The 14367-nt window shown below is 37.3% G+C and overlaps 2 protein-coding genes across 8 annotated transcripts in view; both read right to left on the bottom strand.

Annotated features, from left to right (window-relative positions):
- The window catches only part of LOC311286571 (protrudin-like), a 191554-nt gene that overhangs the window by 79964 nt on the left and 97223 nt on the right, over window positions 1-14367 (bottom strand). The gene's annotated exons all lie outside the window — the stretch shown is intronic.
- Window positions 1-14367, bottom strand: part of LOC311286575 (NACHT, LRR and PYD domains-containing protein 12-like) — a 29457-nt gene that overhangs the window by 2209 nt on the left and 12881 nt on the right. For all 7 annotated transcript variants that reach the window (XM_084402792.1, XM_084402791.1, XM_084402796.1 and 4 more), the window contains 6 exons: window positions 9599-11395; window positions 8518-8688; window positions 5898-6068; window positions 5521-5691; window positions 5123-5293; window positions 4712-4882 (listed from right to left, as the gene is read on the bottom strand). In XM_084402792.1, coding sequence (XP_084258918.1) covers window positions 4712-4882; window positions 5123-5293; window positions 5521-5691; window positions 5898-6068; window positions 8518-8688; window positions 9599-11395 — 2652 coding nt within the window. The remainder of the gene's footprint in view (window positions 1-4711; window positions 4883-5122; window positions 5294-5520; window positions 5692-5897; window positions 6069-8517; window positions 8689-9598; window positions 11396-14367) is intronic.

The following is a 14367-nucleotide window of genomic DNA, read 5'->3' as shown; positions in this document are numbered from 1 at the left end:
TTCAGTGCGGTGGGTCCCCAGGACCGGAGTTGAGAACCACTGATATAAAATGCATATAAATATCAGTCCTCACTCTATATCTCCCAATAACATGTCTTAGAGAGATGATATTTAAATGCTTAGTTTTATGATTAAAACGCTGTAATTTCGAAACATAATGCAATGCAATGTTGACTGAGAAATGGATAAAATAAAAATTCTTCCAAAGCCTGATGGATAATATCTGATACATTTGAACATGCTTTTTCTCAAAATCAAAAATAAATCAAAAGTATGATAAAGACTAATAATCAAATAAATCTAAGTCACTTCAGTCCAGAAAACGATCATCTTGAAATATTACTAACAATATAAGTGTTATTCTAACATTTACTAAAAGATTTTTCTATGTGGTGTTTTTAATATGCTTGCATGTCCAAATTCATGAGTCAACACCATTGCTGAGTATTTTCTCCTTAAAACTGCAGTGAACCAAAGACAGTCTCAAAAATGCGGTTTGAAATTGCTGGTGTTTCTGATGTCACAAACTTGTAACCAATCACGTCAATGTGCGGGTATGCTTTAGCATATCATTAACTGCTGTGAAACAGGATAGTCTCAAGAGAAGCCAGGTTATCCCGATATATTTTTCTGTTGATATGACAAATCGGGTACTTTTAACAATATAGAGGGTGAATTATGTATATGATGTATATAACAGTACAATGTTATGATGGACTAAATGCCTTTCTCCACTGACTTTCTGAGTGGTTCAAAGCATTTCTAAGAATAATGTTAGAAGGCAGCTGCCTCTGAGATGGCGAATGGGAAAATGGTTTGTGTAACATTAGCAACATATTATTAGCTGTTTGATAACATTGTCAAGCAAAAGGCTAATCATATTAATTACCTTGATGTGTCCGACGTTGTAAAGAGCAATACCATTGTGTAACGTTTATCTTAGTAATTTGGCTGAGTGAATCTCTGAGCTGGTGTGATTGAGTGGAGGTGGGGCTAGTTAGCATATGAATTGGTCTGCATTTATTAAATGAAGCAAGGGTGTATTCAACCTATTTTAACCCTAAAAAAGGGCAACATGTACCACGAGATATATATTCTTTAGTCTCTTGTAGGAGGCACAAGAAATAATTTTTCATCCAGTACGGTTGTCAATATCATAGTTGAATCTTAACTATTGGAGTATGTGGGTCACATAACTTAGTTCAAATTTTCTGTGCAGAAAATCGGTGGTTGGGGGGCAGGTAGAAATCTTGTTCCAGGGCCGGGGCCCTAAGAGAAGATCCTTATAGTCCCTCCTGGCCTCAGGGCCCCCTGTACACAGTCCCCTTTCTCAATCAATGTATTTTGAGTTAAAAAAATGTGTAAATGGTAATATTCAATTCTCATATTGAATGTAATATAATATAATAAGTGCTGAGCAATAATTAATTATGATTAATTGCATCCAAAATAAAAGTTTGTGTTAATATATGTATGTACACTAAACATATATATTAATATACATAATATATGTATGTGTACTGTGTATAATTATTTTGTAAATATAAATACACACATATATTTGAGAAATATTTGCATGTATATACTATTTTGGATGCGATTAATCGCGATTACTCGTAGCCCAGCACTAAATATAATAATCTAATATTCAAATAAAACTGATATTATTACATCTAGTTGACTACATCTTTGCATTTTTAACAAGATATTAACTTGTAGAGTTTCACGCAACTAATTTTATGGTAAAACAGGGGTGTCCAATCCTGCTCCTGGAGGGTTACCATCCTGCAGAGTTTAGCTCCAACCCTGATCAAATACACCTGAAAAGTCTTACTAAAGTCTTCAGGGTTACTTAGAAAATTATAAGTTTAATCATAAATCACATTATATGATTGATTAGGGATGGAGCTAATGCCAGCATGACAGTGGACCTCAAGGGCTAGAGTTTCCCACACCTGAGGTTGAAGGTTTTCCAGTCTTGCCTGTTTTAGGATTAAAGGGATAATTCACCCAAAAATGAAAATTAGCCCATGACTTTATTGAAAAGGAGGTTCTCTGCGCTTCTGTAATCCACAACAATCCGGTGCAACCAGGGCAGGAAAAAAACAGAGCAGAAAAAGGGAATCGCCGGTGCAGCACAGATGTCTACTTATAATTTTTTTTATTTAAGGTGCATAACAATGACTTGACTAACGTTTCGATGTAAAGTTAAATCTTCATCAGAGTCCTTGGAGAGAATGAGCAATGAAGCCATTAATAAGGATCATCACCAGGTGTGATAAAGGGGGCGTTGGCCACCCAAACATACACCCATCTAAACCAAAGTGCCACACTCACAAATCAGTCATTAAATGGCAAGTACCCACACACACGTCAAAAAAAAAAAAAAAAATTATATACACACACACATATACACATATATATATATATATATATATATATACATACATACATATACACACACATACACACACACACACATACATACAGTATATCTCACAATTTGTTGATTTCTTTTTAAGACAATATGTTCACAGTTTACCATCATACCTTGGGGATACAACTGATGTTTTAAATTTGATTGATAATTGGAAGTGTGAAAGCAATGATGTCCTTGTATCATTGGATGTGCAAAGTCTCTACACATGCATACCCCACCATATAGGCCTACAAGCCATATCGTATTACTTTACCAAACGCCCCATTGATGTTTTGCCTCCATCAGAATTTCTTGTTAATCTTGTCGAGATCATTCTATCTAATAATTTTTTCAAATACTATGACAAATTCTATTTACAACTTCAGGGGACTGTAATGGGGTCCTCGTTTGCACCCTCATATGCTTGTTTGGTAATTGGTCAATGGGAAGAAAAATATATACAGAATACTGAAAATAACTCGTTCCATTCTAAAATATCACTCTGGCGCAGATACATAGACGATGTTCTATTAATATGGAAGGGCACACTTAGTGAGTTAAATAATTTTTTGACTTATGTCAATTCTACTACAGATTATTTGTCTTTTACTATGGAATTTAACAAGCAGTCCATTGATTTCTTAGACCTTACCATTTCTAAGGACGCAAATAATATTTTACAATCCACTATCTACCGCAAACCTCTTAGCAGGAATACTCTGTTAAGAGCAGATAGTAATCACTCGCCTCATCTGATTCGCAATATACCAGTGGGCCAGTTCCTACGAGTCAGAAGAAATTGTAGTACCACAAGTGAATTTATGTCAAAAGCAGTCCATCTAGCGCGTCTTTTCGAACAACGAGGTTATGATAAATCTGACATTTCTAAAGCATGGGATAGGGCTTTTAATACAGACCGTCCCTCATTATTTAAGAAAAAACCTAAGCCTCATACGACATCCAAAGTATTTTTTTCCACTAGCTACACTCCAGCAGCAGGAAGAATAAAGAACATAAAGAATCAGTGACCCGACACTTAAAGACATCTGCGCTGAGCCGCCCAGGTTCATATTCATACGCGCTCGTAACATTCGCGACCGATTGGTCCACTCAGATATGACTACCCCATCCTCGACTACTTGGCTCCCCAGCCCACCTCTGGGTTTCTGTAAATGTGGCAACTGTGCACAGTGCTCCAATTAGACCAATGCGAAAGACTTTTCATATCCCCGCACTGGTAAGAAATATTATATTTCTTAATTTATCAATTGTAACAGCACTCACGTAGTGTACCTTCTAAAGTGTCCCTGTGGACTGGTGTACATAGGTCCAACAAAATGTCAACTTAAATTAAGAATAGCTGAACACAAAACAGCAATTCGTACCCAGAACTTAACATATGCCATGGTGAGGCACTATAAGCAGGCCAATCATGGTTCCCCTGCATCATTGAAGTTTTGGGCAATTGAGACAATCACAACCTCACCTAGAGGTGGTGTGTGGGTACCTGCCCTTTAATGACTGATTTGTGAGTGTGGCACTTTGGTTTAGATGGGTTTATGTTTGGGTGGCCTTTATCACACCTGGTGATCCTTGGTATGTATCCAAAACCAAGAGTTTTGGATACATACACTTAACACTCTGTGTATATAATAATTTTTTTTTTTTTTTTGGACCTGTGTGTGGGTACCTGCCCTTTAATGACTGATTTGTGAGCGTGGCACTTTGGTTTAGATGGGTGTATGTTTGAGTGACCTTTATCACACCTGGTGATGATCCTTATTAATGGCTTCATTGCTCATTCTCTCCAAGGACTCTGATGAAGATGTAACTTTACATCGAAACGTTAGACATGTCATTGTTATGCACCTTAAATAAAAATTTTAATAAGTAGACATCTGTGCTGCACCGGCGATTCCCTTTTTAGCCCATGATTTACTCACCCTCAAGACATCCTAGGTGTATATGACATTCTTCTTTCAGACGAATACAATCGGAGTTATATTAAAAAATGTCCTGGCTATTCAAAAAATTCATGGGGAAAAAAACTTTAATAAAAATCAATAAAGATTTCACAGCTGAAGGAGGACGTTTTTGTATTTATACTAAAAGGCCTTTTACTTGCTAAAAGAAAACTATAAACCATCAACCAGACAACAGAAGGCAAGTAGTAGATTGTGTGCAACAGGTTTTTGATCATGTTGATAATTTAGTTCAAATATGATACAGTAGGAATTAAAGAATTAAAATAACATTATTCTGGTTTCAGTTAAGATTAATATTTGATCTTACGTTAGTTTCTCGAGTTTACAGTGAGGATCCTTCAGTCCATCAGAAAGCAGCGTCAGACCTTTATCTCCTATTTTATTACCAGACAGATCCAGTTCTCTGAGGTGTGAGTTTGATCTCAGAGCTGAAGCCAGAGCAGCACAACCTACAGCTGTGATCTCACAATATCTCAACCTGTTGAAAATAATGATACACACTTTAATCTCTCAGTTCAGCAGTAACTACACAACCATAGAGAGACTGAGATATTAAATATTAAATCTGTGGGCTTAATGATTTTTTTTTTTATTTACTTTTCATTTACTTTTGCTTTATTTTGTTATTGTAAATCATTATGATTTGAACAATATAAGGATAATAATCCCTTAAAACATTATTATTCTTGTCTCTGTTAAGATTAATGCATGACCTTACGTCAGTATCTCCAGTTTACAGTGATGATCCTTCAGTCCATCAGAGAGCAGCTTCAGACCTTTATCTCCTATTATATTCTCAGACAGATCCAGTTCTCTGAGGTGTGAGTTTGATCTCAGAGCTGAAGCCAGAGCAGCACAACCTTCAGCTTTGATCTCACAATTAATCAACCTGCAGAACAATGACACACACTTCTCTCAGTTCAGCAGGAACTACAAAACCACAGAGAGACTCAGATATTAAGCATTCAATCTGTGTGGGTTTAATGGTTTTATTAGATTTCGTTTACTTTTGATTTATTGTGTGTTAATGTAAATCATTTGAATAACAAAAAGAAAATAATAACTTATAATTATTTCGTTTGTGTTTCAATGAATGTATTTAATGTATGATCTTACATCAGTTTCTCCAGTTTACAGTGAGGATCCTTCAGTCCATCAGAGAGCAGCGTCAGACCTCCATTTTCTATTTTATTCCATGATAGATTCAGTTCTCTGAGGTGTGAGTTTGATCTCAGAGCTGAAGCCAGAGCAGCACAACCTTCAGCTGTGATCTCACAATCCCACAACCTGCAGAACAATGACACAATCTCTCTTAGTTCAGCAGGAACTACACAACCACAGAGAGATTGAGATATTCAATTTCAAATCTGTGTGGGTTTAATGCTGCTTTTGTTTACTTATGCTTTATTATGTGCTAATGTAAATAAATAATAATAATGTAAAAATATAACAATCTGATTCTTGTCTCAGTTGTAATGAATGTGTGATTGTACCTCAGTTTCTTCAGTTTACAGTGATGATTCTTCAGTCCATCAGAGAGCAGATTCACTCCTGAGTCTTGCAGTTTATTCCCAGACAGATCCAGTTCTCTGAGGTGTGAGTTTGATCTCAGAGCTGAAGCCAGAGCAGCACAACCTTCATCTGTGACACCAGAACATCTCAACCTGCAGAAAAAATGACACACACTTTACTTTCGCAGTTCAGCAGGAACTACACAACCATTTAGAGACTTAATCGCGTGGAAAGACAGTATGTCACGTTATAAAAAGGCCCTAAAAGCAGCCAGGGCTGAGCACCTCCGCAAACTAATAGAAAATAACCAAAATAATCCAAGGTTTTTATTTAACACCGTGGCTAGACTAACAAATAAACAGACATCAACCGAACAAAATATCCCGTTACAGTTTAGTAGTAATGATTTTATGAAGTTCTTCACTGAGAAAATAGAAAGCATCAGAACCACAATTGTAAACGTTCAATCTTCAGTTGCGCCTTATAATTCAGCCTTAATTATCACCCCGCAAGAACAATTACAGTGCTTTACAACTATAGAACAAATAGAGTTAAATAAACTTATCACTTCCTCTAAAACAACAACATGTTTATTAGATCCGATACCAACTAAACTACTGAAAGAAGTGTTACCTGTAGTGGAAGAGCCTCTCCTTAATATTATTAACTCGTCTTTATCTTTAGGTCATGTTCCAAGAACATTTAAACTGGCAGTTATAAAACCTCTCATTAAGAAACCACAATTAGATCATAATAACCTAGCAAATTATAGACCCATTTCAAATCTTCCATTTATGTCTAAAATATTAGAAAAAGTGGTGTCCGCTCAATTGTGTTCTTTCTTGCAAGAAAATGATATCTATGAGAAGTTTCAGTCTGGTTTCAGGCCGCACCATAGCACTGAAACTGCGCTCGTTAAAATCACAAATGATTTACTTTTAGCTTCTGACCAAGGCTGTATCTCAATACTAGTTTTACTTGATCTTAGTGCTGCGTTCGATACTATAGATCACACAATACTCTTAGATCGACTACAAAATTATACTGGTGTTCAAGGACAAGCATTAAGCTGGTTTAGATCATACTTATCTGACCGCTACCATTTTGTCTATTTAAATGGAGAAAAATCGATCATAACTCCAGTAAACTATGGAGTGCCGCAGGGATCTGTGTTAGGCCCTCTATTATTCTCAGTATATATGATGCCACTTGGAAATATTATAAGGAAACATGGAATTAGTTTCCATTGTTATGCTGATGACACTCAAATATATATTTCATCACGGCCAGATGAAAAAGCTAAATTATCCAAATTGACAGAGTGTGTTAAAGATATAAAAGATTGGATGACGCGTAATTTTCTTTTATTAAATCCAGACAAAACAGAGGTACTACTTATCGGTTCAAAAAACCGCCCACAAAACCTCTCGCAATACAACTTTAATATAGTAGGATGTCCTGTTACTTTATCCTCTACAGTAAAAGACCTGGGTGTTATACTCGATTGCAACCTGTCTTTCAAAAATCATATTTCATATGTTACAAAAACCGCCTTTTTCCACCTTAGAAACATTGCTAAGCTACGTAATATGCTATCAGTTTCTGATGCAGAAAAGTTAGTTCATGCATTCATGACCTCGAGACTAGATTACTGTAATGCTTTATTAGCCGGTTGTCCTGCATCCTCAATTAACAAGCTACAGTTAGTCCAAAATGCCGCCGCTAGAGTTCTTACTAGATCAAGAAAATATGATCATATAACACCGATTTTATCATCACTGCATTGGTTACCTATAAAGTTCCGTATTAATTACAAGGTATTGCTACTGACTTATAAAGCCCTAAACGGCTTAGCTCCAGTCTATTTAACGGATCTTCTATCGCCCTATAATCCATCGCGCTCTTTAAGATCACTAAATTCAAGGCTTTTGGTCATACCTAGGATATCCAGAACCACCAAAGGAGGGAGAGCATTTTCACATTTAGCTCCAAAACTCTGGAATAGCCTTCCTGATACTGTTCGTTGCTCAGACTCGCTCTCCCAGTTTAAAACTAGATTAAAGTCGCATCTCTTCAGCCAGGCATTCATATAATATTTTTTATCTTACAGTTCAAATTACAATCCGGCCTCTAGTTAATAAACGCCAGAGGAGAACTGGCCCCCGACTGAGCCTGGGTTCTCCCAAGGTTTTTTTTTCTCCATTGGGTCACCTGATGGAGTTTTAGGACACTATTAGGTCACTTGATGGAGTTTTTCGGTTCCTTGCCACTGTTGCCTTTGGCTTGCTCAGTTGGGGATATTCTGGGGATATCTAATTTGATTTTATCAATAAATTCCACTAGAAACAAACCTTGTTGTATTATTTTAATTTAATACTGTGAAGCTGCTTTGATACAATCTGTATTGTGAAAAGCGCTATACAAATATACTTGACTTGACTTGACTTGACTTAGATATAATACTAAATCTGTGTGGGTTTGTTTTTATTACTTTTTGTTTATTTTTTCTTTATTGTGTTATCATATATCACTATAATCCAAAAACATATAAACAATAATTATTTTATTCTTTTTCCATTTAAGATTAATGTATGATCTTACGTCAGTTTCTCCAGTTTACAATGAGGATCCTTCAGTCCATCAGAGAGCAGCGTCAGACCATTGTCTCCTATTTTATTCCCAGACAGATCCAGTTCTCTGAGGTCTGAGTTTGATTGTAGAGTTGAAGCCAGAGCAGCACAACCTTCAGCTGTGACACCACAATCACTCAACCTGTAGAACAATGACACACACTTTACTTTATCAGTTCAGCAGGAACTACACAACCACAGAGAGACTGTGATATATTATACTAAATCTGTTTGGGTTTAATGTTTTTATTACTTTTTGTTTACTTTTGCTTTAGTGTGTGTTAAATGTAAATTACAATCAGTAAAAAAATATAAGGATAATAATCTCTTAAAATTGTATTATTCTTGCTTAAATTAAGACCAAGTTCAAGACACAAAGAACAGTTTAAGAGTGAGCTTCATCAACAATCACAGAGATTGCAACATGCAACAACCACGACATTCAAATAAACAGTGTCACAGAGCAAAAAAACACATTATTACTATCTCTGCTAAATAGTAATCGTAAATAATAATTCTCCAAAGTCTAATGTAAACAGGATGGTCACTATTAGCCACATTTAAAACATGTTTTGTGATGTTAAAATTCTACATTATACTGATCTTGCGTTTTATTTGTCTGTATTTTCCACACAGACTAATAGTTTGCATATTTTATATATGCAGAATAAAAGTCTCATCAATGCATAAGATAATGTAATAACCTCAAACAGGTTATTTTATTGGCAAAAGGTCATAAATTCTTTAAGCAAAATTCAAACAGCACAAACGGCAGATTTTGCATTCATACAAAAGTTTTCAGATTTCGCAAAGTTCACTATATCAGAAGATTAGAGAGAGTCTCATTGAAAGAGCAGATGAGGCCTCACAGACATTCAAAGCCTAAAAACTAGTAAACTAGTTAAACTCAAGTTCACAGTTGTGGAAATGAAGAGCGTCACAAATGTGTCTTTTGTTAAAAAAACAGGCCAAGTTATTATTGCCAACCAAAGACAACAATGAATACAGAAGCATAGCACTACAAGACATCTGGTGATTGTCCTCAGACTTACTGAGCTGATCTGGAGGCTTCAACTACAGGCAAGAGCTTCTGAAGTAATTCATCCGTTGACATGTGATTTTGGCCTTTTTTTCTGCTTCTGTATTTACTCAAATGAAACTCATCCAAACACTGGGAAGTTAATAAAACAAAGACAACAGCTGACCACTGTGACGAGGACAATCTGGTGCTTGAAAGACCTCCAGATCCGAGACACTCCTGGATTTCATTTACGAGAGAAAGATCACCCAGTTCATTTAAAGAGTGGAACAGATTGATGGATTTTTCTGGTGAGGGATTCATTCTTATTCTCGTCTTAATGTATTCGATTGTTTTCTCTTTACTGTACAAGATTTTTCTAACATGCGTCAGAAGGCCTTTCAGAAGCTTCTGATTGGACTCCAGTGAGAGACCCAGAAGAAACCGCAGGAAAAGATCCAGATGTCCATTTCTACTCTGCAGAGCTTTGTCCACAGCTCTCTGATGCAGGTCAGATATCGTGTGACACATGAACTCGTGTGCATGTTTTGAGCTGAGGGTTTCATTGAGCACATCCCTCTTGTACAGCAGGAATGAAAGCAGCACATAAAGAGCTGCTAGATGCTCCTGAATGCTCAGATGAACAAAGCAGAAGACTTTCCCCTGATACAAGCCCAACTCCTCTCTGAAGATCTGAGTGCACAATCCTGAGTAAACTGATGCCTCTGTCTCATCAATGCCACACTCTCTTAGGTCTTCCTCATAAAAGATCAAGTTGCCTTTCACAAGCTGCTGGAAGGCCAGTTTCCCAAGTTTGAGGATCATGTCTTCATCTTTCACTTTCTTCTCATAGTCCTTCTCATGTTTGATGTTGGTCTGAATGATCAGGAAGTGTGTGTACATCTGAGTGAGAGTCTTGGGAATTGATCCACTCTCTGCTTCGCTCAACATCTTCTCTAAAACAGTGGCTGAGATCCAGCAAAACACTGGGATGTGGCACATGATGAAGAGGCTCCTTGATGACTTCAGGTGTGTGATGATTTTATTGGCCAGACTCTTTTTACTGATTCTCTTCCTGAAGTATTCCTCCTTCTGTGGATCACTGAATCCTCGTACCTCAGTCACTCGATGGACACACTCAGAGGGGACAAGATCGGCTGCTGCTGGTCTGGAGGTGATCCAGATGAGAGCAGAGGGAAGCAGATTCCCCGCAATGAGGTTCGTCAGCAGCACGTCCACTGTGGCTGATTTAGATATATTACACAGTTTCACATTAAAATCCAGAGACAGACGACACTCGTCCAGACCATCAAAAACAAAGACCACTTTATATTCACCATTAAATGGTTTCATTTCTTTGGTTTCAATGAAAAAAACCTGCAGAAGATCTGAGAGACTAAGGGTTTTGTCCTTCATTAGGTTGAGCTCTCTGAAAGCAAGTGGAAACATGAGATGGATCTCCTGATTCTCTGTCCCTTCAGCCCAGTCCAGGATGAACTTCTGCACAGCGACTGTTTTTCCAATGCCAGCGACTCCCTTTGTCAGCACAGTTCTGATGGGTTTGTCTTGTCCAGGTAAAGGTCTAAATATGTCAGTGCATTTGATTGGTGTGTCCTCTGTTGCTGCTCTCCTGGATTGAGTCTCAATCTGTCTCACCTCATGCTCATTATTGATCTCTCCACAATCACTCTCTGTGATGTAGAGATCAGTGTAGATCTCATTCAGCAGTGTTGGGTTTCCCTGATTTGATGTTCCCTCATAAAGACACTGAAACTTCTTCCTCAAATTTGATCTAAAGGTCTTGAGGGCTTCAGCATGTTGATGGTCACTGCTGTAAGATTAAAATAAAAAATTGTTAGATAACTTATATGCATATGCAATATAGTTGTTAGATAACCAATACGTATGCAGTATAATAGGGATGATTTATATTGCGATATTGTAATAATATCAGTATATGTCTTTATCATTTACATTTAAGGTTTAACACAATATTAGTGAGACAGGGGGAAAAAAAACCTTCCCTGAAGCAGCCACAAAGGTCTCCTCCACCCACCCTTTCTTTTTATGAAGCTGCCTGAAATTACTGGCATAGGCGAGGGCTTGACATTAACACCCACCAATGGAAGAAATAAAGGAGTCAGTGACCAAAGATGGTCAACTCCCAAAAAAACTCCATGAAAACAGGAACCTGCACAAAACGTAGGGTTCAAAACAAACGGGCTGTAACCATAAAGGTTGGGAGGCAGGATTAATAGGGAAAGCGGGCCATTCACCCCCCCAAGAGCTCCATCTCCTTTAGGTGGCAAACATGGTCAAACATCTCGCAGTAGGTCCATGACTTCAAGTGACACAACTGTTCATCGAGTCCAGCAAGAAAAAAAGCTCATTAATTGGAACACACCAAAACCTATAGCCCCTGGAATGCTTCAAGGAGGGATTGCGCATATTCATTGATTGCAAACTGCTCTGAAATGTCGAGCCTGTAGAATGCGCAACAGTGGTGTGTTTTCATTTTACAATCTGTAGTGCTGATATTTATGTAATTAGCTAAATCACAGGTTTTTTAAGTTTAATAATCACATTACGCCGTATAGCGATTTCTGGTTTTCCATCCCCTGAATTAAGATTCAGATAATTAGATTTTTTTATGATCTTTTTATTCTCACACGTGCTCCCAAAACATTTTACAGTTCGCACACATTTTGTATATTATTTTTTTATAGTATACTTTGCGTTTTATGCATTTAGAGATTTTTCATACTTTTGAGTATGAATGTATTTTTAGCGTTAAGAATATAGTAAGACAAACTATTAATCTTAAAGGGATAGTTCACCCAAAAATGAAAATTCTGTCAGTAATTACTCACCCTCATGTTGTTCCAACCGCGTAAGACCTTCGTTCATCTTCGGAACACAAATTAAGATATTTTTGATGAAATCTGAGCCTTGTCTCACTCCTCCATAGGCTGCTAGGTGGCCCAAACTTGCTGGCCCAGAAAAATTATTAAAGAGATCGTTAATATAGTCCAAGTGACTCCAGTGGCTCAATCTTAAGTATATCAAGCGAGAGAATACTTTTTGTGCGCAAAAACAAACAAAAATAACGACTTTATTCTACTATTCATTTCCTTCTCTCTCGACCTCTAGTTGGTTCGCGTAGTATTTTTGCGCAGTGCGTCTGTGTTACACGTCACCACGTAGGCTCACTATTGGCCGACGCTGGTCATGTGTGTGATGCGTGATGACGTGCAACAAAGACTCGCAGCGCAAAAACACTACGAGGCCCAGGGAGAAGGAAATGAATAGTGGAATAAAGTCGTTATTTTTGTTTGTTTTTGCGCACAAAAAGTATTCTCGTCGCTTGATATACTTAAGATTGAGCCACTGTAGTCACTTGGACTATATTAACGATCTCTTTAATAACTTTTCTGGGCCAGCAAGTTTGGGCCACCTAGCAGCCTATGGAGAAGTGATCCAGCACTCAGATTTCATCAAAAATATCTTAATTTGTGTTCCGAAGATGAACGAAGGTCTTACGCGATTGGAACAACATGAGGGTGAGTAATTACTGACAGAATTTTCATTTTTGGGTGAACTATCCCTTTAACTATTAATTATTTTCATGTTAAGTGACACTTTAAATAGGATACTCATTAAGGACTAGCAAGCTAAATAATAAACTGAATTTGTAAATATTTAGTACTTAGCAAGTCTTAAAGGGTTAGTTCACCCAAAAATTTCAGTAATTACTGAAAATTCTGTCAGTAATTACTCACCCTCATGTTGTTCCAACCCCGTAAGACCTTCGTTCATCTTCGGAACACAAATTAAGATATTTTTGATGAAATCTGAGAGCTGATCACTCCTCCATAGGCTTCTAAGGGATTGAAACTTGCTGGCCCAGAAAAGTTATTAAAGAGATCGTTAATATAGTCCAAGTGACTCCAGTGGCTCTATCTTAAGTTTATCAAGCGGCGAGAATACTTTTTGTAAAAATATCTCAATTTGTGTTCCAAAGATGAACAAAGGTCTTACGGGGTTGGAACAACATGAGGGTGAGTAATTACTGACAGAATTTTCATTTTTGGGTAAACTAACCCTTTAAGATGAGAGTTGTAATTTGTGGCACTTCACATTTTATATGGTTTAAATGTGAACCTGTCTGAACTGGAGTACCCCTGGTCTAGTATCTTGACCCCTCCCCCTACTTCCCCCTGTTACTGATTCATTTTATTCATTATTTGCCTTTACCGGAGTCGGTCTGTTTAGGTCAGTTCTCTTGTTTAGTTGTGTACCTGTTTTTGTTTGTTTAATTGTTATTTCCAGTTTTTCATTCTTTTTGGGTCCTCTCATGGGCCTTTTGTTTTTCATCACAGTTTGGCTGTAGCCTGGACTCACAGTTAAATCCCTGTTGTGAAATTAATGCTTTGTGTTTATATGGGAACCACCAGCAGAGTGTTAAAATTAACACTGTATGACAGTGTCAAATCCAGCACTGAGGTTGAGTAGTTGCTTACTATGGTCTTATCCAGATTGCTCTTTTTCAGGAGGGGCTTGACAACTGCAGTTTTCAGGGAGTTTGGAAAACTCCCAGAGAGAAGTGAGGCATATAAACACAGATGAGAGTTAATTTAATGTCAGTGATTTAACTGTGCAAGCATTTATTTCCTGATAATAACGGGAGGTCTTTGCAAGAGTGCAGAACACCGTTAGCTCATTGACGTGATGACAGCTCCAGTCATTGTAATGGGAGCACACTTTGCTTGCTTTCTGTTAAACCCATTCAAAATTTTAATACAT

The sequence above is a fragment of the Rutilus rutilus genome, assembly GCF_951802725.1.
Source record: "Rutilus rutilus genome assembly, chromosome: 2".
Classification (NCBI taxonomy): Eukaryota; Metazoa; Chordata; class Actinopteri; order Cypriniformes; family Leuciscidae; genus Rutilus; species Rutilus rutilus.
The sequence above is the reverse complement of the archived record's forward strand: the minus strand, read 5'-3'. Positions and strand labels throughout refer to the sequence as shown.